This window comes from Camarhynchus parvulus, chromosome 7 (genome assembly GCF_901933205.1).
Source record: "Camarhynchus parvulus chromosome 7, STF_HiC, whole genome shotgun sequence".
NCBI classification, from domain to species: Eukaryota; Metazoa; Chordata; class Aves; order Passeriformes; family Thraupidae; genus Camarhynchus; species Camarhynchus parvulus.
The window spans coordinates 36,605,331-36,631,735 of record NC_044577.1 but is presented as its reverse complement, the minus strand read 5'-3'; the positions used below and the strand labels follow the sequence as shown (position 1 = coordinate 36,631,735).

Below are 26,405 nucleotides of genomic sequence, written 5' to 3'. Positions count from 1 at the left end.
GGCGCCCTCGTGACGTCACGGGTTCCGCAGCTCCCCGTCAGCTCCGCCCCCGCGAGGCCCCCTCACCGCGGGGCTGTCTCACGCAGTGCCTGCCGCCGCCGCCGCGCTCCCGGGACCGCCGCCCGCCCCGTGTTCCCCCGGCCCGCGAGGCGGGCCCGCTGTTTCCCCGCCTGGCTGCTCATCCCGGCGGTTCGCGGCGCTGCGGGCGCGGCGCGGGCCGCGCGGGGCGGTCGGGCGCGGCGGGCAGCCCGGCGCGCGGGGCGGCCGAGGCGGGGCGGGCGCGGCGGCGGCGGCGGCGGCGGCTCCGGCCGGGTCAGTCGGTGCGGGGCGAGCGGCGGCGGCACGGCGGGCAGAGATGCCGCTCTTCGCCGCCAACCCCTTCGAGCAGGACGTGGGTGAGCGGCGGGCGGCGGCTGGGCCCGGTGCAGGGCAGGCAGGGCGGCCTCCCGTCCCCTGCCTTCTCCTCTTCCTCCTGTTTTTCCCGCTTCCTTTTCCTCTTCGTCTTTTTCCTCCTCTTTTCTCTCCCTGTTCCTCTCTCGCTCCCGATCGGTGTCGGGCTCGGTCCCGTTGGGTGTCCCGGTGGCTGATCCGCAGGAGGATCGAGTGCTCCCTGGGCAGGTTCAGATGGGCCCGGGCCGGGTGCTGAGGGAGCCGGGCTGGCCTGAGGCACGGGCAGCCATGGGCAGCTGGGCAGGCAGCGAGGCCGAGCGCTGCTCCTGGGTCACAGGCAGCCCTGGGAGCGCCCCGGGCTGGGAAGTGTCTGGAGAGCTGGAAAAGGCTCTGGGAGGTGCTGGTGCGAGCGGCTGAACACGAGCCCAGGGGTGCCCAGCTGGGCAAGAGACCCCTGGGCTGTGCCAGCCCCGGTGTGACCCAGCCCCAGGGCAGTGCCCGTCCCTGTGCTGGCACTGCTGGGGCACCTCCAGGGCTGGGGACAGCTCTGGGACAGGAGGGACCCTGAGGGGCTGGAGTGGGGCCAGGGAACGGAGCTGGGAAGGGGCTGGAGAATCCCTGAGGGAGCCGGGAAGGGAATGGAGAATCCCTGAGGGAGCCGGGAAGGGAATGGAGAATCCCTGAGGGAGCCGGGCAGGGAATGGAGAATCCCTGAGGGAGCCGGGAAGGGAATGGAGAATCCCTGAGGGAGCCGGGCAGGGAATGGAGAATCCCTGAGGGAGCCGGGCAGGGGCTCACCTGGAGCAAAGGAGGATCCCCAGGGATCTTTTCCCTCTCTGGAATTCCCTGCCAGGAGGGCACAGCCGGGGGATCGGGCTCTGCTCCCAGGGAACAGGGACAGGAGCAGAGGGAACGGCCTGAGGCTGGCCCAGGGCAGCTCAGGCTGGGCACAGCAGGAATTTCCCCATGGAAAGGGGGCTCAGGGATTGGAACTGCCCAGGGAGGTTTGCAGTGCCCATCCCTGGAGGTGTCCCAGGAATTCTGGAGGTGGCACTCGGGGCTCTGGGTGGGGACAGGGTGGGGATGGGCACAGCTGGCACTCCATGAGCTGGGAGGGCTTTTCCACCCAAAATAACCCCGGGATTGCTCCTGTGGCCGTGCTGGGCCCTGGGCACTCCAGCTCCAGGGATCCCTGGCTGCTCCTGACCCATCCTGGCTGGGCTGGGAGCTCTGGCAGGAGAAGGGTCCCTGGGTCCCTCCCTCTCTCCCTTCCCCTCAGCAGCATCAGGGAATAGTTTGTGTCCATTTTGCTCTGACTCCTGAAGTTTCCCAGCTTCTCCAGCGTGGCTGAGGTGTCTCTGTGCCTCCTGGGTTTGCAGGGATCCAGGGAATTGTGGCTGCTGGAAGATCTGCTGCTTTTCCTCCTTTTAGTGAGGATTCAATCCCAGCAGCTTCCCCAGAACCACCCGGGACACACGGTGGGGGTGTTGGGGTGGCTGTGCAGGGCCAGGAGCTGGACTGGATCATCCTCATGGATCTTTTCCAGCTCAGGATATTCTGTGATTCAGTGATTACAAAACCTGCCTGGGGTTGGGGTGAAGACAGTGACTCAGTTGTTTTGTTTTGTGTCCTGCCCTGACTTGTGCTTTCTTAAACTCGTGCTCAGTGTGCCTTCTTTGTTACACAACGCCTGTTCTGAATGGCAGCACTGAAAAAAGCAGTGAAATAAACGAGACACCGGGCTCAGCTTTCTGTTGGGATCCTAGGAAAGAGAAGAATTCAACATTCCTGGGATTTTTGTCCTGGCCAAAATGGAAGAGATTGAGTGCTCTTGTTGCTACACAATCTCTGGTTTGTTTGTGGTATAAATTGAGCTGGTTTCTTATTTTATTTATTATTTTACTTCTAATTTCAGTTCCCTGCTGCAGTTTGCTGTTTGAGCACACTCACATTTCACGTGGCTCAAACTGATGTGTTTGTTCAAGTGGATTTTTTTTGAACTCTGCAAGATTCTTTAACAGAAACTTAAATGCTTCAAGGACTCCCAGGCTGCAGAACTTCAAAACTGGGACTCTGTTTGCTTCAACTTTACTCAGTGTATTTTTCCTTTTAATATTTTAATATTTATAGTTATAATTTTTTATTATCGCTTATTAAAATTTAGCATGTGCAACAGAATAGGAACTTGAATTATTTGGGCTAAATCTTAGAGTCCCTTGCCAGGGAAACTTTATCATTAGAAGCTTTAAAAAAATAGTATTCTGTTGTAAATTAGAGCATGGAAGATATCAGATTATCACATGTGGATGCTCTGGGGAGATGCTGAGTTTGGAATTTTGGTGCCTTTTGTTGGCTGCAGCAGTGGGGCAGATCCAGCTGCCTCTTCATGCAGAGCTGCTCTTTTTTGGAACGCCTGTGGGGAAAAAGGAATTTCCTTTTCCTACCCAACCCAGCCCTCAAAGGCCTTCATTTCCCTCAGGTTTTATTTCCTTTTTTCTTTTTCTAGTATTTATCTTTATTATTATTTTTGCTTTCCCCAATGTTATTATTTTTTCCCAATGTTATTTTTTCCCACATATTATTATTTTTTCCTAATATTATTTTTTGCCACAGCTGCCTTTTCTCCCATGGTTCCAAGCCCCCAGAGCTGAGCAGAGCCTTGGAATGTGCCTGGACACAGCTGCACATCCTGGGATAACCCTCTGCAGCTCTGGGGGAGTGTGGCTGCTTTGGTTGGACAGGAACCCCCAAAACTTCTGGAACTTTCACATTTCCTGTGTGGATCTGTTCAGACTCCACGTGCACTTGCTGTTTTCCCAGCTCTGTCCTTCCTCTCCCATCCCCTTCACCCCTGAGCAGCCTCCTTCCCTTTGGTGTTTGTTTTCCTGCCCTTCTCTCCAGGGCCATGCAGGGCTCCAGGAGCAGGAGGTGTTTGCTGGTGCTTGGAGAGGCCCTGCAGGGCTCCAGGCTTGGTGACAGGGGTGAGGACATCCCCTGGTTCTCCCCGGGCATTCCCTGGTCCCTGGCTGGTGTGGGAATGATCAGGGATGATCCTGACAATTTTGCCTCAGTGCAAATCTCCTTCCTTTCCCTTCCTTTCCCTTCCTTTCCCTTCCTTTCCCTTCCTTTCCCTTCCTTTCCTTTTTCTTTCCCTTCCTTTCCCTTCCTTTCCCTTTTTCCCTTCCTTTCCCTTCCTTTTTCTTTCCCTTCCTTTCCCTTCCTTTCCCTTTTTCTTTCCCTTCCTTTCCCTTCCTTTCCCTTCCTTTTCCCTTCCTTTCCCTTCCTTTCCCTTTTCCTTTCCCTTCCTTTCCCTTTTCCTTTTCCCTTTTTCTTTCCCTTTTCCTTTCCCTTCCTTTCCCTTTTTCTTTCCCTTCCTTTCCCTTCCTTTCCCTTTTTCTTTCCCTTCCCTCAGCTCCTTTTCCTTTCCCTCAGTTTCCAGCTCCTCTCCTGGAAGAGCTGGGGCAGTGCTTTGGGGCAGAGCTCTCCAAGCATTTCTCCTTTTGGCAGTGGGAGCAGCAAACAATCCCCAGCCCCTTGCAGCTGCTCCTGTGAGTGCTCTCCCCTTTCCTGGGCTGGCAGCATTCCCTGGGACCACGCAGCAGCTCAGCTCAGGGAGCTCACCCAGGGAAAAGCCATTCCTTGCACTTGGAATTCTTTATCAAAGCACCTCAAGCAGCACATTCTGCTTTCATCATTATTTCCATGAAAGCCAGCTCAGGTCTAATGTTCCTTCATTAATTGGGGGGCTGCAGGGGACAAGTCATTCCGTGTTTTTAAAGGTTATGTTCCCTCTGTGCTGAAAAACTCCTGGAAAATGCATCCTCCCACATCTGCTTCTGCTCTGTCTCAGCATCTGTGAGGGAGTTATCCTTCAGAATTGTTCCTGAATTTAGGGATGGAGAACAGCAGCTGCTGCTCAGTTTGTCATGCTGGCAGGGAGGGAAACTTCCAGATCCCCGAGAGTTTGGGAAGGGCAGAGCTGGGATCCCACAGCTGCTCCCAGCACAGGGTGGCTGCAGGGGAGGGAATTGGCTCCTGTGGGAATGTGCTGGGAGGGAGCAGCACTGAGCGTGGTGTGCTGGGGGCTGAGCTTGGGTTGGGATGGGGATGGAGTGGGGTGAGGGAGAAAAGGGGCTCAGGGGGACCTTGTGGCTCTGCACAGCTCCTGCCAGGAGGGCACAGCCGGGGGGATTTGGGATCATCCCAGGGAACAGGGACAGGAGCAGAGGGAACGGCCTCAGGCTGGCCCAGGGCAGCTCAGGGTGGATTTTGGGGCGATTCCCTCATGGAAAGCCATTTCCAACCCTGGCACAGCAGCCAGGCCAGTGGGGAAGTCCCAGATATTTTGAGCTGTAGATGCCGGGTTTGCAGTGAGAATATTTCCTGCATTTCTGCAGTGCCCTGGGCCTGGGCTGAGCATTTGGGGCTCAGAACCCTCCTTGTCCTCCTGCACTTCTGCTCCTGGGGCATTCCCAGGATTTCCCAGCCATCCAAACCCCCTCATGTGGGCAGCCCTCATCCTAAAAATCAGCAAATCTGGGATCACATCCCAGTTTGGCCAGGCTTTCCCAGCAGGACAGGACTCTCTGAAATTCCCAAACAGGAGGGGGGATTTAGGATTTGCTCCCAGGGAACAGGGGCAGGAGCAGAGGGAACGGCCTCAGGCTGGCCCAGGGCAGCTCAGGGTGGGCACAGCAGGAATTTCCCCATGGAAAGGGGGCTCAGGGATTGGAGCTGCCCAGGGAGGTTTGCAGTGCCCATCCCTGGAGGTGTCCCAGGAATTCCTGGAGGTGGCACTCGGGGCTCTGGGCTGGGGACAGGGTGGGCATTGGGCACAGCTGGCACTCCATGGCTTTTCCACCCAAAATAATTCCATAATTCTGAGGTGAACTCTTCCTGCTGAAACCTGTGATCATCAAACCTTTCCTGTTGCCATGGGAAAGTTGGGATTATTTCTGCCCTGGCAGGAAAAGCTGGTGTGATTTCCACTCAGGGAAATTTTAATGGATCCTTGGGAAGTACTTAAGTACTTCAGGATATCCTTGGGAATCTTTTCACTCCTTAGGGATTGCATATCCAGGGAACCTGCAGCTTCCAGAGGCTGATTTCACTTGATTTTCCTTTTCTTTTTTAAGTATTTAAAATTGCAGGCACTCATTTATTTTCCACACCATCCATGAATTTGTTGTTCATGCCCTAAAACATTGATGCAGTTAAAAGAAAATTTAGCAATTCTATCATTTTTGGGGTTAGTTTTGAAGGTTTGTGGTTTCAAAATAATATTTACTTCCTTGAAGTAAATGTTCCAGTTCGTGAGGATAAATTATGTCAAAAATTCTACATTTCCATTTTTTTTACATCTGTAGCAAAAGGAATTTGGGACATTGGTGGGTGCTGTGTTTGTGTTCCCTTTGTGGAAATCTTTCTGCTGAGCAGCCAAAATAAAATGGAGTTTAGTTGGTTAAAACTTAATCTTGAAGCAGCAAATGCAATCAGATATTGAATTTGCTGTTTATTAACTTGAACTGCAATATTTACATGGGATTTAAATAACCTGGCTAATAAAAACTTAAAAGCACAGATAAATACCATTAAGCCTTATTAATTAATCTATAGAATGAGTGGGACTAGATGAGCTTTAAGGTCCCTTCCAACCCACATCATTGCATGAAATATTAATTAGGGATACATTTTATTGATAGAATCTGACCTGAAGAAATAAATCACTTAATAAATCTTCTTTTTCTTTCCAGAGAAAGCCACAAATGAATACAACACCAGTGAGGACTGGGGGCTCATCATGGATATTTGTGACAAGGTTGGAAGCACTCCCAATGGGTAAGCTGGGCTTCAGCATTCCAGGGAATTCTGTGCTGCTGGGAGGAGGAAAATGGCACAGAGAGCACAGCTCCAAATACATGGAGCTGGCTTGGAAATGCTTGGGAGGAAATGTTCCAGGAGGATTTTGAGCAGAGCAGTTTGTATGTGCTGAGCACATTCCAGCTTTTTCCTGGAGTTCTGCACAGCACGCCCGACTTATCCATATTTAATGATCTGGCATAAATGAGGGGAAGTGGCTGTGCCAGGAGGAGAAAGTGAAACAATTTCTGTGCAGAAAAACACCTGGCAGGGACCTGGGGCTTCTTATGGTATTTGTCTGTGTTTGGTTGTTAGGAAAAATGGGAGACAAAAGGGAAAAAACAGGGATCAAAGCACAAATCACTTGGAATCAGTTTAGCCTGAGTGGAACATTAATGGAATTTCAGTGATTCTGTAGTGGCCAAAATATTTGCTGAATTTTTGAGTGATAGCATCTTTTAAATTTGGAGTTAATATTCAATTAATTTTTTAATTAATTGAAGATTAATTCTAGAATTAATCTTCAATTAATTACAATTTTTAAGTAATTCAGAATTTTTAGCTGTTCTGTTTAACATTAAAATTGGGGGTTTATTGGTTGTTTTGGTTTGATTTTAATTGATTACCTGCCACAAGGAATAACAGCAAATCTGTTCAATCTGGGAATCTTTAGTTCTGAAGGAAAAAATATGTCCTTTGAGTCCTTCATTAAAAATCAAATTTTTTAGTGCCGTGAGACTTCTGTAGAGAGAACTGTTCCAAGTTTGGTTTTGGAGGAAGGGATGTTGTAAAAAATTCTGTGTTTAAGATGAAAAAAAATACGCAGAAATAGAAGTATAAAAAATGCATAATTAAATCTAAGTATATGTATTTATATAGAAAATAAAACCCCAAATTCTGAATTTTAAATGCCACTGCTGCTGGCATATTTTTAATTCAATTTTGTGTCCTTTTCTTCCTTTCTGCCCTTGAGAACAATGAAGATTGTTGCCTACCCTAAATAAAAATACAACTTAAAATAACTGAGTTGACTTGGTTGGATGGTTTGTATACGAAATAAAATGAAAATATTAGGAGTAAAAGTGTATTTTTCTGGCACAGAGGCTTTTCTGTGCTTTGCTAATCCAGCAGCTCAAGTATCTGGCAGTGATACTATTTTTTAAATGCTGCATCAGCTTTTTTTTTTTTTTCAGGATTTCATGTTTTTAAATGTTCCAAATATCAGTGTTAATGAAGCCTTTGATGTGCCTGAACTCCTGCCAGCCATTAATGCTCATTTAAAGTGTGGAAACCCCTCAGCAGAAGCATTTAAAAAGCTCTTCATTATTCTCCACTCACCTCAGATTGTGCTGAAACAAATGATGAAAACCTTTGTGTCCTCAGGCTGAGGGAAAGGGGATCCCAGAGCTGGGAATGAATTCCACTAAAATACCCATTTATTGAATCCTCTCCTTTTCTGGGGACATTTCCTTCACTGTCTGGCCCAAACCATGCAATTGCTTCCCTTCCTGGCCTGGCAGCAGGTTTTTGGGAATGGATGTGCAATGCCCGGGGGAAAAAAGGAATTTCTGCCAATCCAGCACCCAGCTGAGGACAGACAGACTGGTCAGTGGGTAAATCTCTGCCCAGCCCTGAGAGGCTCAGCTTTGGGGCCATTTTCACTCAACAAGCTCAGCTTTGGTGACATTTTTGCTCAGTAAGTTCAGGTTTGGTGACATTTTTGTTCATTAGGCTCAGCTTTGGTGACATTTTTCTTCAATAGGTTTAGGTTTGGTGACATTTTTGTTCAGTAGTTTCAGGTTTGGTGACATTACTGTTCAGTAGGCTCAGGTTTGGTGACATTTTTGCTCAGTAAGTTCAGCTTTGGTGACATTTTTGTTCAATAAGTTCAGGTTTGGTGACATTTTTGTTCATTAGGCTCAGCTTTGGTGATATTTTTGTTCCTTAAGCTCAGGTTTGGTGACATATTTGCTCAGTAGTTTCAGATTTGGTGACTTTTGTTCAGTAGGCTCAGGTTTGGTGACTTTTCTTCAGTAGACTCAGGTTTGGTGACATTTTTGTTCATTAGACTCAGCTTTGGTGACATTTTTGCTCAATAAGTTCAGGTTTGGTGACATTTTTGTTCATTAGGCTCAGCTTTGGTGACATTTTTGCTCAATAAGTTCAGGTTTGGTGCCATTTTTGTTCATTAAGCTCAGTTTTGGTGCCATTTTTGTTCAGTAGTTTCAGTTTTGGTACCATTTTCACTCAATAAGCTCAGGTTTGGTGACATTTTCGTTCATTAGGCTCAGCTTTGGTGACATTATTGTTCCTTAAGCTCAGCTTTGGTGCCATTTTTGCTCAATAAGCTCAGCTTTGGTGCCATTTTGGTTCACTTCTGGTGGAGGTTTGGGCTCATTCCTTGCACAGCTCCTGTCACTCCCATTTATCCTGAATTTCTTGCTCCTTTGCAGAGCCAAGGATTGCCTTAAAGCCATCATGAAGAGAATGAATCACAAAGTTCCCCACGTGGCTTTGCAGGCTCTCACAGTGAGTAAATTCCCAAATTGCCCCCAAAAACCTCAGGGAATGCAGCAATTCAATATTTGCTGATCAATTCATTAATTAACCTCAGTTAATCAGTGTCCGTGCTGGATTTACCTTTTATTTTGGATTATTTGCACTCTTTTTTCATTTGCATTTTTATTTCTTATTTTGGATTGTTTGCACTCTTTTTTAAATTTACACCTTTTTTTTCTTATTTTGGAATATTTGCAGGCTTTTTTTAAAATTTACACTTTTTTCCCTTATTTTGGATTATTTGCACTTTTTTTTTTAATTGCAGGTTTTTTTCCTTTTTTTTGTTTATTTGCACTCTTTTTTATTTGCACTCTTTTTTTCTTTATTTTGGATTATTTGCACTCTTTTTAAAATATACTCTTTTTTTTCTTATTTTGGATTATTTGCACTCTTTTATTTGCAGTTTATTATTATTATTATTTGCAATCTTTTTTAAATTGGCATATTTTTTCCCTGATTTTGGATTATTTGCACTCATTTTCACTTTTTTTCCTGATTTTGGATTATTTGCACTCTTTTTAAAATTTGTATATTTTCCCTTATTTTGGATTATTTGCACTCTTTTATTTGCAGTTTATTATTATTATTATTATTATTATTATTATTATTATTATTATTATTATTATTATTATTATTATTATTATTATTTGCAATCTTTTAAAAATTTGCATCTTTTTTCCCTTATTTTGGATTATTTTCACTCTTTTTAAAATTTGCTCTTTTTTCCCTGATTTTGGATTATTTGCACTCTTTTTTTATTTTCACTTTTTTCCCTGATTTTGGATTATTTGCACTTTTTTTTTTAATTTGCGGTTTCTTCCTTTATTTTGGATTATGTGCAAACATTTTTAAATTTGCATTTTGTTCTTCTTTTGGATTATTTGCACTCTTTTTTTTTTATTTGCACTTTTTATATTTTGGATTATTTGTACTTTTTTTTTGCCCTGCATTTTCCCAATTGTCTTTCTGCTGTCAGCTTTTAGGAGCCTGTGTGTCAAACTGTGGGAAGATATTCCACTTGGAAGTGTGTTCCAGGGATTTTGCCACTGAAGCTCGAGCTATAATAAACAAGGTAATTATTTTAGAACCTGCAGTCCTGGGGGAAGATTATTTTGGTAATTTCTCCAAATTAATGGTGTAGTTAATGCACAATTTCTATGTTTTCACTGAAATTTGTGCCATTTTTACTCTGAAAAAATAATCTGTTAAAGAGCTGACAGCTGATAATCCTTCACACTTTTACAAAATTACATGAGCAGTTTTAATTAAAATCTATGCTCCTAAGCTCCATTAATTTGATCATGGTAAGTGCAGCTTTTCTTGAGGAGAGTTTTTATTAGGCTTGAAGGAAATTCCTGGGCTGAAGTGAAAGGGAAAATTATGAGGAAGTGAAGTGACATTTGTACAAGGAAAAGGATGAAGTTGCAGACAATCCTTTTTAGTTTTTAGAGATTCTGGGAATGTTGAATGAGAAAATAACCAAGAAAAGGAGACTGAGATGGTTGGGGTCAAGCAGCTGCTGGGCTCTAAATCTGGCTGTGAGGAATTGAGTAAGCAGGAACAGCTTTTCCCTAATTACTGCTCCAGTTGGAGACAAAACTGGTTAATGGGTTAAAAAGGAGTTTTCAGATCCCTGCAATCATCAGAGGCTGAGCAAAGCAATTAAGGAAAGTAATAAAATTGCTGGGAAGCAAAATGAGTTCACAGCTCTTGCATTTTTGGCTTTTGTGGAAAAATAGGTCTGCAACTGGTGCCTGTGTTCCCATTAGCCAGGGTCCATCCTGGGGCTCTCACTGACCTTCAGCAGCCAGGGATGGGCAGGAATCCTGGAATCCCACTCAGAGGTGGAAAAGGATCCTGGAGCCTTGGGATCCCACCCAGGGATGGGCAGGGACCCTGGGATCCCACCCAGGGATGGGCAGGGACCCTGGGATCCCACCCAGGGATGGGTTCTGGAGCACAATTTCTGTGTTCTTGGGAAATACTGACCCTTTACCCCCAGCCCTGGTCCCCTTGGAGGAATAATGAATAAAATTGGGCTTTTTTCCCTCTTCTCTGAGGGAAAACGAGTTCAGCCAAGTGTGACAAATGTCTTTGTGCTGCTCCTGAGCCCAGCAAACTGTCTGGTTCAAAAATGCAGGTTGGAGCCTGGCAGCTGGCAGTGCCCTCCCTGCTCAGCCCATGCTGGGATCTGATTCCTTGGGGTGGGAATCTTGTCCCAGTGCCAGAATCTGGGGGAGTCACAGGAATTCCAGGCAGGGCATGAATTGATCTTGGTTTGCCCCCACTCCAAGCAAATCATCTTCTTTTACCAGCAGCACAGCTCCAGTTTGGGAATAGAAACTCTCCCCAAGGATTGTCCTCATGGATAATTCCTTTTTGTGGGAGAAGCTGATTCAAGGAGACACAGATCAGGGTTTTGTGATGTACTCTCAGCTGGGACAAAGCTGTCCTGGCATCTGAGGAGAAATTGCTGAAGCCAGAAAAGGTGGATTGGAGGGAAAGATTTATGGGAGGATTTATTGGAGGGGAAGATTTCTTGGAAGATTTCTTGTAGGGGAAGATTTCTTGGAGGAGTTCTTGTAGGGAAGGATTTCTTGGAGGAGTTCTTGTAGGGAAAGATTTATTGGAAGAGTTCTTGTAGGGAAGGATTTCTTGGAGGAGTTCTTGTAGGGAAAGATTTATTGGAAGAGTTCTTGTAGGGAAGGATTTCTTGGAGGAGTTCTTGTAGGGAAAGATTTATTGGAAGAGTTCTTGTAGGGAAGGATTTCTTGGAGGATTTCTTGTAGGGAAGGACTTCTTGGAGGAGTTCTTGTAGGGAAGGATTTCTTGGAGCAGTTCTTGTAGGGAAAGCTTTCTTGGAGGAGTTCTTGGAAGAGTTCTTGGAGGAGTTCTTGGAAGATTTCTTGGAAGATTTCTTGGAGGGAAAGACAGTGGCTTATATCAGACCAGTTGATGTGGTTGGGAAGTGGAAAACCACACACTTGAGAAGGAATGAAGAGAAAATTGGGGTTAAATGGAGGGTGAGTAACACAGAGAAGCAGAAATTCAGGATAAGTGTGGTAGGCAGCCTGAATTTCTCCAGAATTGGTGCTCCAGGAGCTCAGCAGGTTCTCTGGAATATCAGATCAGGGTATAAAAGGTCAGATGTTCTACACTCTGCTCCCCAAATCTTCTCAATCTACACAATTATTAATGATTAAGTGTATTTATAGTAAAATGGGTTTGGTAACAATTTTGGTAACAGCTCCTTCTGTTCATTTTGAGGCTCAAACATCCCTTTTTATCTAATTTTGTCTTCCAGGCTCACCCAAAAGTGAGTGAAAAGCTAAAAACCCTCATGGTGGAGTGGTCAGAAGAATTCCAGAAAGACCCACAATGTAGTTTAATATCTGCAACCATCAAATCCCTGAAGGAAGAAGGGGTCACTTTCCCTGCAGCAGGATCCCAGGTGAGAGCTGCTGTGGGACAGGGATGGGTCCCAAGCTCTGGTGTCCTTTCCCAAATCCCCTTTTCCTGTTTGTCCCAGGAGTTATCTTGGGTTTGGAGTGCTTTATTTTTCACTTCTGGTGGTTTATTGTGCCCAACCTGACAGCAGATAGGATGCCAGGTGGTTTTTTCCTGACTTATATTATTGATACTTCTAAATATTTCCACATTATTCAGTCCTGAAAATCAAAATTACAATTTCTATTACAATTTCCTCACACAAAGTTTACTTCCCTCTGTATGAAACACAGAGGGTTTTTTTAACTTTTACAAACACTATGAGTTTTTTAACTTTTACAATCCCTCCTCCCTCCACAAAGATGTTTTCACTTCTAACTCTGATCTATGTGTAAAACATATGGCAGGAACATGGAAGAGTTGAGTACTGGCACCCAATTCCAGTTCCTGGTGGGAATGAAAACTCCAGGAATGATTTCACTGTGCTGCTGGGGAGAATTGCAGGATTTAAGCAAGCAGCTCCCAACTGGAGCATCTTCTCTCTTGAAGGGAGGATAAAAGTGGAAAGAGTCATTTAAATGAGTAGTCTCACTGTAATAAATATGACTAAAATAATTATGGCGATAAAATCAGTTATTTCAATTAAATCTCAGTATTTCTTTTGCTTTTTTCCCTGCTGAAAACAGAAACAAGCCTGAAGGGTGGTGATTTTTATTTCTGAGATCACCAGGATTCCATAATCCACCTGATCAGGAACAACTCGGTGCTAATTTTTAAAAACATCAAATTATGGAGATTTCATTGTCATTTGTCCCTCTGTTGTTCCCACCTTTGCAGGCTTCCACCAGTGCTGCTAAGAATGGCTCCTCATCCAGTAAATCCAAAGAAGATGAGGATATAGCTAGAGGTGAGTTGCTGTCTCAGCCTCTGAGTTGGACTGCAGAAGTTTTGTTGAAAAGCAGGGAAATGGGAATTTGGGCTCTTGCCTGCTGCACAGAATTGAAATCAATGCCACAGTGGGTTGGGAATTGTGGCATTCCAGGTGTTTCCCTCATCCATGGGGATATGGGGTAAGACACATTCCTCCCCATCACACAGCATTTTAAATGTTAGCTTCCAACACTACAGAAGCAAATACAGACCTTGTTTAAATAAAGCAATAAATCCTGTTTTTGTTAAATCAAGAAATCACACTGCTTTGTCTCCAGGGATAAACCCCTCAAACCTGTTCTCTTCCTCTCTGCCCCACCTGCAGCTATTGAATTGTCTTTGCAAGAGCAGAAGCAGCAGCAAATGGAGACGAAATCCTTGTACCCACCTGCAGAAATGCCACAAAACCCCCAGAGCCTGAGGAAGGTGCGAGCTCTGTATGACTTTGAAGCTGTCGAGGACAATGAGCTCACCTTTAAAAGTGGAGAAATTATTTTTGTTTTGGATGACAGGTACAATACACTCAGGTGGAGCTGACTTTGTTCCACCACTCTTGTTTCTCTCAGGGTAGCACATTTTTCCTCTGATGTTTTTTTCCCCCTCACAGAAATGTCATTGTCACTCTGCCCTCCCTCACATCCCTTTCTCTTCCTTTTATCTTTCCAAATTCCTTGTTTCAGACCTCGAATCTTTTTTAGTGCAGGGAGAACCTCGAGCATTTCATCCACTTTGTAGTTTGGAAGATAAATCTTAGTTGGTTGTCTGACATAAGAAAAGGCACTGGCATCACATTCCATCTACTTCCAGCAGCTGTTAAACCTCTGGCTATCAAGAATCAGATTTGCCAAGAAGAAAACTGATTAAAAATAGCTAAAATAATGATTGTTGTTAACACCTCTAGGGATAGATACAGCTTTAAAGGGTGGGCAAGTGATCAATATAAAGATTTGATGGATTGTGTTCAATTTTCAGTGATCCCCTGACTCCTCTTCCTCCCTCCCCTCCCCTGTGCCTCAGCTCCTGTTTGCCTCTGTGCTAATCCCTGCAAGTTCTCTTTTAGACATCACAGGGTTTTGGTAAAAAAACCACCAAATATGTCTCTGTACCTCAGATTTTCAGTAAAAACCCCAAATATGTCCCTGGCTGTGTTCCCCCCTGAGTTGTGTAACCCTTCTTTATTTCCCCAGTGATGCCAACTGGTGGAAGGGGGAGAGCCACAGAGGAGTGGGGCTGTTCCCATCCAATTTCGTCACCTCTGACTTGTCTGTGGAGCCCGAGGCAGGTGAGTTACCTGCTGAAATGATGGATGGATCATTGCACACAGGCAGCTTTGTGCTGCAATCCTAATTAGCCCAGCAGCAAAATAATTTCCTCTATCAGCCCCAGGAAAGAATTGAGAGACATCCTGCCCTTGTTTCAAACAATCAAGCACAGATCACTCCATAACTCTCCTTAATTTCTGTCTCTATTTTTCTTTTAAGTTATTACCATTTTCTGTGACAGAAATTTGGTTCGATTCGCCATAATTCCTTGTCAGCAACATATTTACAAATCCAGCAAATTGCCATTTCAAATGTCACAGTGTCTTTTCACACAGAAAAATAACAAGGAGCAAATGTTTGTTTGAAGTTCTGACAGCAACAGAGAGAAAAGAAACTCATCTCTGTTCTTCCAGCAGCTGTGGATAAAATCTCTGTTCCTGAGGACAGTGCAGAAGAAATTAAGAAAGCAGAACCTGAGCCAGTTTATATTGATGAGGTATGAAGCCACTTTAAAATAAAATATTGCTGGGCTTTTACATTCCTTCAGTGCTGAATGTTGGCAGATGATTCTTTGTCTATAAAGAACTTTTATTTGAATATTAAACTAATCTTGGCATGGCTGGGAAATCAGAGTTCTTCATCTTGGCTTCCCCTTTCAGGATAAGATGGATAAAACACTGCAGGTACTTCAGAGCATAGATCCCACAGATTTAAAGCTTGATTCTCCAGATCTTCTCAACTCAGAAGGTACTTGCAGCACTAAATGAGCTCTTTTTTATGACTTCTTCTCACAATTACCTTTTGTGGATTGAGCTGGGAGTTCTTTGTGTTTATTTTAAGCTTAGGGGAGCTGTGCTCTGTACTAACAGTGCTGGAGAACACTTATTTCACCGTGGGAGTGTGGGGCTCTGGGGATAATTTGAATTTTTTTTAATAGTTCCAAGCCAGCTCCACGTTTAGCAGAATCATTTGCATAACTCCCAGCTCCGTAAAATGCCTGAGCTTTGCAAGATCCATCTACCAGTCCCAACCCTGAAATAAATAAGAAATTAATTTTCCTGTAGTTAGATAAAATATTTCTGGCTGCATTTAAACATTTAATTGTGCAAGACATCAACTGCCTCAACACTTTGTCTTCACAGATATCTGCCAGCAGATGGGTCCAATGATAGATGAAAAACTAGAAGAGATAGATAGGTGAGCACAATTTATTCACTCATTTCCTTCAAATTGGGCAGGTTTAATGAGATTTCTTTGGTACTTTCATCTCCTGAGCTAGAAAACCTTGCAAGAAAAATTTACCAACTTTATTTTTTAATGCTGAAATATCAAGTTCTGAGTGTGTGCACTGAGATTTGATTGCTGCTCTCCCAAAATTCCCTGCCCAGGTCATGGATGCTTTTTACTTTGTCATTTTGTGTAGCCTTCTCCAGGCTGTCCAGAGGTTGGAATTTTCAGTCTGTTGGTGATTATTCCAGGTTTTCCTCACCTCTCCCTCCTCAAGTTTGGCTGCCCAGTCCCTGAAGGGGCTCCAGGAGAGCTGCAGAGGGACTGGGGACAAGGGATGGAGGGACAGGAGCCAGGGAATGACTCCCAGTGCCAGAGGGCAGGCATGGATGGGACATTGGGAATTGGGAATTCCTGGCTGGGCTGGGATTCCCAGAGCAGCTGGGGCTGCCCCTGGATCCCTGGCAGTGCCCAGGGCCAGGCTGGAGCAGCCTGGGGTGGTGGGAGGTGTCCATGGCAGAAGGTTGGAATGAAATCTTGTAAGATCCCTTCCAGCCCAAACCATTCCATGATTCTGTGACTCCTGGGGATATTTGAGGGTAAAAAGAGCAGGGAATTCCACCTGGGAGTTGCTGGTTTGGTGTCAGCAATGGTTGTGCAGCTCTTGGATTTTCCTTCCAGTCACACAACAGCAATTTTTCAATATTAATGGGTAAAAAATGACCTTTTACCTTTCAGAGGCTTATTTTTCTTGCATATTTCATGCAGCACCGGTCTTTCCTCCCCATGTAAGATGTCCCAGCAGCTCAGTGCCATCTCCATTTGTTTTGGAACAGGAAACATTCCGAGTTATCCGAGCTGAACGTGAAGGTTCTGGAAGCTCTGGAGCTCTACAACAAACTGATGAATGAGAGCCCCATGTACTCAGCCTACTCCAAACTCCAGCACCCTGCACAATTCCCACCCACCTCCTCTGGAGTCTCTGTGCAGGTCAGTATCCCTGGGATCTGGAAATTCCCTGGGATCTGGAAACTCCCTGCTGCTTATCCCTGATTTTAAAAAAATCACAGCAAAAACCAAAGGGAGCCCACGAGCAATCTGACATTGCCTTTGCAAGAAATTGGGATTTATGCACTAGAACAGAAGGTTTTGCTTGGCCACTGTTGAAAATTCCAAAAGATCCCTTCCATAATTCATTTCTTGCAGTTGGGATTGGGTGTTGCAGCAGCCTGGTGGGTATTCTTGCTGTGAGTCATGTCAATCTCCAAGTAAAATGTTCCCTTCTTATCTAATGCTGGGGATGGGAGGGAACTGGAATATCAGTGTATTAATCCCAAGTGTATTTTTTGCTAAATATAGAAACTCTCTGCTTTTAGCTCCTTTTGCCCTTAGAAAATTGAACATTTTGTATCAGTTCTAAACATGTGGTATTTGTGCTCCAAACTGTTTTACACTGTCCCTAATGATGGCTTAAGGAATAAACATGGAAGGGAAGGAGAGATTTTCAAAAAGCACAGAATGAGGGTTTTTACTTGAAATGAATTTTACTTTCATGTTAATTGTTCAGTGGCAAAAGAATAGTTGCCATGGCAACTGCTAGATCTGAAAATATGTCAGTTAAAAGTAATTCCGTGTCCTTAACTCCAGTAACGATGGAAAATTCATTATATTTGGAGGTTACAAAGTAATTTAAGCCAAAAGGCAACTGGAGTTTGCTGTTTCCTCCCAAGACTGGTGCCTAGAAATGCAGGATAATGCTGGGCTTTATTTGGGACAAACCTGTTTATCCCAAATCCAGCCCCCGCCAGCCGCTCCAGCCCGTGCCACCTGAATTTGGAGGGAATCTTGCATTATTTAAACCAGAATTGGCAGAAAGTGCAGGTTTTGCTTCCGGCTGTAGAATATTCTGGTGGGTTCACTCCAAAGCGTGCTGAGCACCAAATCTGCTGGCTTTGCTTTGCTTTGCAGTCGTATCCTGTGCAGCCTCCCAGTGGGAATTACATGATCCAGGGGGTGTCCATGTCCCCAGGGTACAGCCTGGCCCCGGAGCAGGTGGGCCAGGTGAGGTCCCTGCCTCAGAGCATCAACTCTGCAGCCACTCAGCCACCTCCAGCTGCTTATTTAAGGTATGGATCCAGCAATTTCTTCTTCCTGGGGGGAATTTTGCCACTTTGTACATTCTCGTGGCATTTACATTTAGTGACACATCATTTTTGAGAGGAAAATACCAATTTTAGTAAACTAGGGAGCAATGAGAGCATTATTCTGGGTAAAACTGATCCTGCACGAGATGATTTCTCAGGAAGGTCAAAAAGGAACCTCTGACCTTGGCTTTAAGCACCCAGCACCAAAGATTGAAAATTAAATAGTAGGAGTAAGTTAAAGAGTAAGTTTAAAAGCAAGAGTAAGTAAGTTGAGAAGCAAGAGTAAGTTGAAAAGTTATGTAGTAGAATTATTGAGATACTGGAAGAATTTTGAGGGTGAAAACGTTTTTCCTGCAAAAACCATTAAAAACTGCCATGTTAGAGGCATGAAAAGTATGGAATTCTTGGGAAACTGTTTATTAACATGGAGGAATAACAGGAGGGAAAGTGCAAGGCCAGAGCTGATTGAAGTTGAGAGTGTGCATGTCAAAAACTGTATTTTTGCAGCCGGCAAAACATGAAATTGCTTCAAAAGTGACCCTTTTAGTCAAATGTGCATATTTAGGAGGCCCCAGCTTGTTTTGGGGGTGCCCTTGATGCTGGGGTGTCCCTGAGCTGTCCCTGTGAGCGTGGTTGGTGTTGTGTCCCCGCAGCCCTGACCCCGCACTGCCGCAGCCCTTCCCGAGCGTCCCGAGCGTCACCGGCACCGTCACCGGCACCGCCGCCTTCCCCCAGCACCAGATGGGCGTGCCCGTGGACGTGGCAGCATTCCAGAGCAACCAAGGACCAGGTTATCCCGTGGCACTTCCTGCTCATTCCCTGCTCCAGCAGCAGCCAAATTTCCATCAGCAGCCTCTGCTGTGAACAGCCGGGATGGAGGAGTTCCGAGCTTGGCGGTCGTTGGGAGTCCCTGCCGTGGATATCAAAGTCCATCTTCCTCTCAAATAGCCCAACTCGCTGCGTTAGGGTGGTGCAGAGTAAAAATAGGCACCAGCTCTGCTGGTTATTTGCATTTTTGCATCCTGAACTAGATTAGGGGATGGTTTAAAATAATTCCCCATTCCTCCGAGTCCTTTTTTTTTTTCTCTTTCCCTGCGCTTTCAGGAAGCGTCACTTGTGAATCTTTGAAAGATTGTCTCAAAATAATTCTCTTTGCAATGTGTTTCTGGAAGCTGGAGGATGCTGAGATGCTGTTGCTTTGCCTCCTCTGGTGTCTTCTGTAATCCTTCTGTCCCAGTGGCTTTAGGGAACCTCTGCACTTCGGAGTCCCCTTCCTGAAGGACGTGCCGCGCAATCCGAGGGGTCCCCGGCTCCAGCTGGAAGAGGAAACTCTGCCCCTCAGGACCACATCCCTGTGGAAATAGGAGGAGAAGAGAGGTTTAACAGTTCTGCCTCTGTGTTTTGGAAATCACAGAGAATTGCTGTGTTTTTTTCTTGAGGAAAACACGTTTTCCTCCAATTCCCCGGTGTCTTGGCAGAGGTGGCGCTGCCAGCACGAGGCTCCTTGGGAAGGACAGGCAGGGGATGCTCCAGGTGGATCCAAGGTGCTGAGCCAGGAACTCACAGGATCTCTCTTCAGTTTTCCTTTCTGGAAGGATGTAGAAGTGAAGGAGCATTGGAATTCCTTGTGGGAAAGGAGGGGCTGGAAAATGTTTGAAGCTGCTGAAGCCTCTGAGGATCTGTTCCCTTTGCAAGGGGAGCTGAGTGGAACAGGAACCCTCCTGATGGGACCAGGGGGTTCTGCCTCTCTTGGATTTCCTTCCTCTGCTCCTGTGTCCATGTCTCAACCAGCCCTGAGCCCAGAGGAGCTCTGCACCACTGGGAAAGGGGGATTTGAGGCCATCCCATGTGCTGGGGGTGGGATTGGGCTCCTGTGCACAGGAAATCCAGAGCCTTTCCCTGGAGGAGGGATTGCCTCAGCTGGCCATGAGTGGCAGCTGGGGAGAAGAGGAATCCAAGAATTTCTTCCCTGATGCACTTTTTGAAGGGTGGGGTTTGTCCGAGGGAGCACATGAGCTGGATTACCCTTTGGGAATTCTTTCTTTTTCTTGTTTCAACTGCTGAACAAAAAAATCACTTCATCCTCCTATTTACCTCCTCACTGGAGCATGGTCACATTTATCCTGCTTTTAACCACCTCTGCTGAGTGATAATCCTTGGTTTGGGGAAATAATGGAAGCAAATTACTGATAAAAACAACTCCATTAAACGCAGGAAGCTCCCAGATGTCTAAATAGGCATTTTTGATGTATAAACTTCATCCCAGATGGGAACTCCCAGGCTGCTGAGTGACCAAACCCACCCTCCACTCAGCACCTCCTTTTATTTAATTATTTGCTATCTTGACCTTATATTTGCAGCCTCGTGCTCATGCAAAAAGTGCTCTTTAAATCACTTCTTATTTAAATGTGTGCAATTGGAAGGAGGATTTTGTCTTTCCTTTGGATGTAACTTTGTCTTGATCCTTCCCCTGGAAGTAGCTCAGTACAAATAACACACGTGGCAATACTGAAGTGTTCTGATAACTTGTTCCTTGTGTCTTGTGAGGAAATGAATTTATTTCAATGCTGCTGTTCCAAATTCTTATTGTTTGGAGCTTTTATTTGTCAGAGTTTACTTTGTTCCAAGTTGGTTTGGGGTAGAACTAAACCTTGCTCTCGTTGCTATCAATTCTCCATGTTTGTTAGGAAATTTAACTTGGTGTTTTTTTTGGATTCTGAGCTTTGGGCCAAGAGAAATCTTCAATTGAGCCAACCAGATGTGATTTGATGATGTTAATTGTTAAGTATAAATAATGTATATACTCATTTGTCTGAGATTTTCTACACAGCTCCACACATGCCTGAACTTTTATAAAAGCAGGATTTGTCCTTCTGTCACCTCTTCTACTCCTAACTCTGTGATATGCAACTTGTAGATAGTGTAAAATAATTTAATTATTATTAAACCAGTGTATTTAGAGGGGGTTGGTGTTTCTCTTCATACTTTTAGACATGATCATATTTATTTTTAAGGCCTGATTGTAACTGAACATGCTGCCAAAGGATTTCTCTAACTCCAGATTTCTACCTTAGGTTTCTACCTGCTGTTTTCTATCAGGAATTCAGGGTGGAGAACTCCTGCTTTTTCATATAAACCCTTAACATAGGAACCTTTCTAATGAGACTTTCCACGTGGTATATTTGTTTCATGGGTGTTAAATGTCACTATGAGATCCATTTCCTTTGGTGTGAGCTGGGGACCTGTTGTGTCTGTTCAATTTGTCACCCCAGAGTGCTCTGAGGGCTTGTGCTCTGTCGCCTGATGTCAGCCACGCTTTGTCTCTCCAATTGGCTCCAGAAATAATGTTAAAAATCAGATTATTGAAACCTTCCAAGTGCTGTTGTGTGTTCTTTATGCTGCAGGGTTTGGTGGGGATGGCCCTGGGCTTGTGGGACTCTGTCCCTCCATGCTGTGGCCTCTCTCAGGGATCATTTCCTGAGATGAAGATGATTTTCTTCCCTTATTTTTATCTGTGCATCTTTTCTAAGAACTCCCAGGCACTGCCCCTGCTTGCCCTGAGGGCTGTCTGTGGGCTGAGCAACGTTTGTTCACAAACACACCCTGGAGAATTCCCTGCTCAGAGAGGCAAGAGCTGAGTCCTGTGATCCCGCCTGAGAATTCTGCTCATCCCAAAAATCAGGAATCCCTGGGCTTTAACTCTGCTGCTGAGGTTGTGCATGGACACCAAAAACACCTGAAAATTCTGGCTTATCCCAAAAAATCAGGATGAATCCCTGGGCTTTAACCCTGCTGCTGAGGTTGTGCATGGACACCAAAAACACCTGAAAATTCTGACTCATCCCAAAAAATCAGGGTGAATGCCTGGGCTTTTATCCTGCTGCTGAAGCTGTACATGGACGCCAAAGATGTCTGCAAAGAGCCCCAAAAAATGTCATTTACACATCAATCACTGGTTTCCATAATTTTTTTACAGCCCTTTGGAGCTTCTGCCCCCAGTGGGTTGATTTGGGGTCGCTTCAGGCTGGAAGTCAACCTTTAAAAAGCCAAATCATATCCTGCATTATTGGCAAATGCTGGCTTGTTTTCCCTTCTGAATCCCAGCCTGATCCATCGGGTCTCTGGAGGGAACGTTTTCCTGGGAAATCAGCCACCCCACGGTTAATGTTTCAACAGAAATGCCTTCCTAGGACCAATTCAGTGATGAAACTGAATGTAAAAATAATCTCATTTAGACCGCAGCCTCGGTGACCCACATTCACCTCGGACGCAGAAAGCAGGCTGCTCCTTTCAGCCAAGAATGGAAGGATTTGGTGTCTGGAGCGAGGCAGGAGGACACTGGCAGGGCTGGCTGTGCTCAGGGCATGCAGATGTGAGTGAGGGTGTGCCCATTGCTGCTCCTGCTCATCCCAGTGTGAGGATGTGCCCATTGCTGCTGCTGCTCATCCCAGTGTGAGTGCAGTGAGGATGTGCCCATTGCTGCTGCTGCTCATCCCAGTGTGAGTGAGGATGTGCCCATTGCTGCTCCTGCTCATCCCAGTGCAGTGAGGATGTGCACATTGCTGCTCCTGCTCATCCCAGTGTGAGGATGTGCCCATTGCTGCTGCTGCTCATCCCAGTGCAGTGAGGATGTGCCCATTGCTGCTCCTGCTCATCCCAGTGCAGTGAGGGTGTGCCCATTGCTGCTCCTGCTCATCCCAGTGTGAGTGAGGATGTGCCCCATTGCAGTGAGGATGTCCCTCCCTGCTCATCCCAGTGCAGTGAGGGGATGTGCCCATTGCTGCTCCTGCTCATCCCAGTGATGGTGAGCTACTCCTGCTCACTTGAGTGAGGATGTGCCCATTGCTGCTCCTGCTCATCCCAGTGTGAGTGAGGATGTGCACATTGCTGCTCCTGCTCATCCCAGTGCAGTGAGGGTGTGCCCATTGCTGCTCCTGCTCATCCCAGTGCAGTGAGGGTGTGCCCATTGCTGCTCCTGCTCATCCCAGTGTGAGTGAGGATGTGCCCATTGCTGCTGCTGCTCATCCCAGTGCAGTGAGGATGTGCCCATTGCTGCTCCTGCTCATCCCAGTGTGAGTGAGGATGTGCACATTGCTGCTCCTGCTCATCCCAGTGCAGTGAGGGTGTGCCCATTGCTGCTCCTGCTCATCCCAGTGCAGTGAGGATGTGCCCATTGCTGCTCCTGCTCATCCCAGTGTGAGTGAGGATGTGCCCATTGCTGCTCCTGCTCATCCCAGTGTGAGTGAGGATGTGCCCATTGCTGCTGCTGCTCATCCCAGTGTGAGTGCAGTGAGGATGTGCCCATTGCTGCTCCTGCTCATCCCAGTGTGAGTGAGGATGTGAACATTGCTGCTCCTGCTCATCCCGGTGGGAGGTGTGATGTGCCTGTAGGTGAAGCTCGGCAGTGGGAAGGAAATCCAGGTTCCGCTTCCAGATCTTCCTCGGATTTTATTCCAACTCATCATCTCCTGCTTTAGCTTGTTTTCCTCTCTGCCCTGTGCATGGAGCTGCCTCCCCGGCTGGGAGTGCTGTCGGTCGGTGCTGATGGACGTGGGGAGGGCTGGGCAGGGCCCTGGGGCTCGCCTGGACGGGCCCGGTGGGCTCAGAGGGCGCTGCTTGCCTAGGGCATCCCCCAAGGAACGGACCTTAAATCCCATCCAGTGCCACCCTTACCACGGCAGGGACACTCGCACCATTCCAGGCTGCTCCAAGCCTGGCTTGGGACACTGCCAGGGATCCAGGGGCAGCCACAGCTGCTCTGGGAATTCCCAATGTCCCATCCATCCCTGCCCTCTGGCAGTGGGAGCCATTCCCTGGCTCCTGTCCCTCCATCCCTTGTCCCCAGTCCCTCTCCAGCTCTCCTGGAGCCCCGGATCCTTCCCCTCTCCAGGTGAGCACCCCCAGCTCTCTCTCCCAGCGCACAGCGGGGCTCCGGGCTCGCCCCCCGGCTGGAACCGTGCCGGGGCCGGGCTCCGGGGGTTTTGCCGTCCCAGCCCCGCCCCGGGGCCGCCCCCCGCCCGCCGCCCCCTCCCCAGCGCGCTCCGCCCCGGCGGCGGCTCCGCTGCGCCCGGAGAGCGCCCGGGAGCGCCGGGAGCAGCGGAGCGGGAGCGCGGAGCCATGGCCGCGGTGCGTGCGGGGCCGGGGGCGGCGGGGCCGGGGCCGGGGCCGGGACACGACCTTGATGCTTTGTCCCCGGGCAGGTGACGAGGGGCACCGCGACGCGCCGCAGCCGCCTGAAGCGCTCGGACGGCAGCACCACCTCCACCAGCTTCATCCTGCGGCAGGTCAGCGCCGGGGCTCGGGCACAAACGGGGGGTCCGGGCACAAACAGGGGGCTCGGGCGCGGCTCCGTCCCTGCGGGGCCGGACCCCGTGCGGAGCGCGGCGGTGCCGCTGCCCCGGGGATGCTCCGGCTCCGGTTCCGGCTCTGGCACCGCCGGAGTTGCGGGCACGGCGGAGTTACGGGCACGGAGCGGCCCCAGAGCCCGGCTGCGGCCGGAGGAACGCACGGATCGTCCTCGCCTTGGGCTCCCGGCGGTGACGGACCTGCTGGGCATTTCCTCGTTATTCCCCGGGACACCGGGAGGTGCACTTGGCGTGGGGAATGGGAGCTGAGGTTTTAGTGATCTCCTGACTTGAGGATTTCTGGGGGAAAAATGGTTTTAAGTGTGTCAAGAGCATCGGTATCTGAGGTTGGGCTGCTCAGAGCTGGTTGCACAGCAGCCCCGTGCACTGCAGGAGCACTGGTTGCCATCAGCGTGGAGCCTCATGCTAACGTTCCCCTTTTCCTTCTCTGCCACCCTTTTCCTTCCCTGCTCCCCTTTTCCATCCCTGCTCCCAGTCTCCCACTCTGCCTGCCAGCTGTCCCTGCTCAGACACAGACTGACATCCCAAGACCCCTGGAGCATCACCCTCAGCTAAAAACCGCTGTTTGCAGTAAATATTATCAATTTCATTGCCAAATCCAGGCTGTGCAGCATTCCCCAGAGCATGAACCTGCATCCCAGATTGCCCAGGGGCTGCAGAGGAATTGAAGGGGGCTCAGGGGAAGCAGAGCTGGGCCCTTGTGGATCCAGGGACGCTTGCCATGCACGGCAGCGTGCTGTGCTCAGGCCATGGAGGTTGATCTGTCACAGAAGGGGATTTAAATAACCCAGGGAAGTTTCATTTGCCTGCTGGCACCTCCTTGTCACGGCCCTGGCCCGGAGCAGCCGTTTGGGGCTGGCAGTCCCCGTTCCCAGAGTGACATGGGAGAGTCTCAGGAAGAGTCTGACGTTCAGGGTGATCTGAGCCGTGCAGACTGGAGTTGAAGCAAGGATAAATGAGCAGAAAGGCAGTTTTGGGTTATGCTGGAGGGTTGAGGAGATGCTGCCGTGGGTGCTCCTGGGAGATGTCCTGGAGCAGCTCTCAGCCTGGCAGGGGAGCTGCTCCCAGAGGTGGATTTGTGCTACCTGGGAATTCGGGGTTGCTGGTTTGGGCACAGGGTCCTTGGCATCACCTGGTGTCCAAGGCAGCGGGATGTGACCTGGAATTTTGGAAGCCAGGCCTCTGTCTGTCTGGTTTTGGGGAACTCACTTCCCTCCTAACCACTCTAGGGGTCATTCCCCCATCCACATTGGATGGGCCTTTCCAATTAAAAACAGGAAAATCAGGTGATGGGATGTTTTCCCTGTCCTTTACCCTTCCACAGGAACGTTCTCCCTCATAACAATCAGGCTCTGCAAGCAGAAGTGGAACAGAAAGTCCCACCAGCAGGGATCAGTTTCAGGTAGCACTGTGGTGCTTGTAGGTCTAATTTAAAAACAATGGGAATTCTGTCAGTGAGATCTGTAATCGGTGTCCCAAAGGAGTTTAAATCTTTTGTAGATCTTGTATATATGAAAAACTGAGCACCAGCTTCTTCCCAAGCCCACAGTACCTATGGAAATGACATCCTTGGTTTCCTTCTGTGCCAGGAGAGACGCAGCTCCCTGGGATTTGAACTCATTACTCGACTTTTCATTATGTTGCATTTAATTTCTGGTTTCGATCCATTGCTCAATCTAATTTAGGAAGGGAATAACGTTTGGAGGAGCTTTTGGATTAGCATTTTTTTTGTCCACACCGTGTGGTGGGAAGCAGAGAGGGTCTGTGGGGTGTGTGTCCCCGCAAGGACAGAGCTCCCAGCTCCAGCCTGTCCATGTGGAAGCTGGCAGTGCCCTCTCTGCTGGGGGAGATGCTGCTCTGGATGGCACAGGGGAGTCCTGTACTGCCAGGAACACCCAGGGGTGTGCTGGGAATCAGTGGGATGATGTTTAAACACCCCCAAAGGGAGTGGGGTCCCTGCTGTCCTGGAGTGACTCCTGATGCAGGTTCCCAGCTGCTGGGATGGGCCCCAAATCCGGGCACAGCCAAGGCTGGCAGCAGAACTGGCACTGAAGGGGTCAAGTGTGGCCTTTGAGCAAGGAATGGGTGCGCAGAACTGTTCCTCTGACGTGGCAGGTGCTGCTCAATTAGAGCCAAGAACCCCCTTAAGGGACAGGAGTCAATTATTAGACACTAATTAGGGCAGCTGGAAACATGTGCTTGTGATTCCACACAACACTGGC

General features: G+C 47.6%; 1 protein-coding gene across 2 annotated transcripts; it reads left to right on the top strand.

Annotated features, from left to right (window-relative positions):
• The first annotated feature begins 285 nt into the window (after positions 1-285).
• STAM2 (signal transducing adaptor molecule 2) lies at positions 286-21,190 on the top strand. Of its 2 annotated transcripts, none has more exons than XM_030952134.1 (14): positions 286-395; positions 6,144-6,228; positions 8,703-8,778; positions 9,785-9,880; positions 12,113-12,259; positions 13,093-13,162; positions 13,511-13,697; positions 14,373-14,467; positions 14,864-14,943; positions 15,107-15,194; positions 15,590-15,644; positions 16,511-16,664; positions 17,643-17,800; positions 18,472-21,190. In XM_030952134.1, exons 1-14 carry the CDS (start codon positions 356-358, stop codon positions 18,680-18,682), a joined length of 1,542 nt encoding a protein of 513 aa, XP_030807994.1. In that variant the 5' UTR covers positions 286-355; the 3' UTR covers positions 18,683-21,190. The 2 variants fall into 2 exon arrangements, with proteins under 2 accessions (XP_030807994.1, XP_030807993.1); XM_030952133.1 differs by having other exon boundaries at positions 14,861-14,943.
• The last annotated feature ends 5,215 nt before the right edge of the window (positions 21,191-26,405 follow it).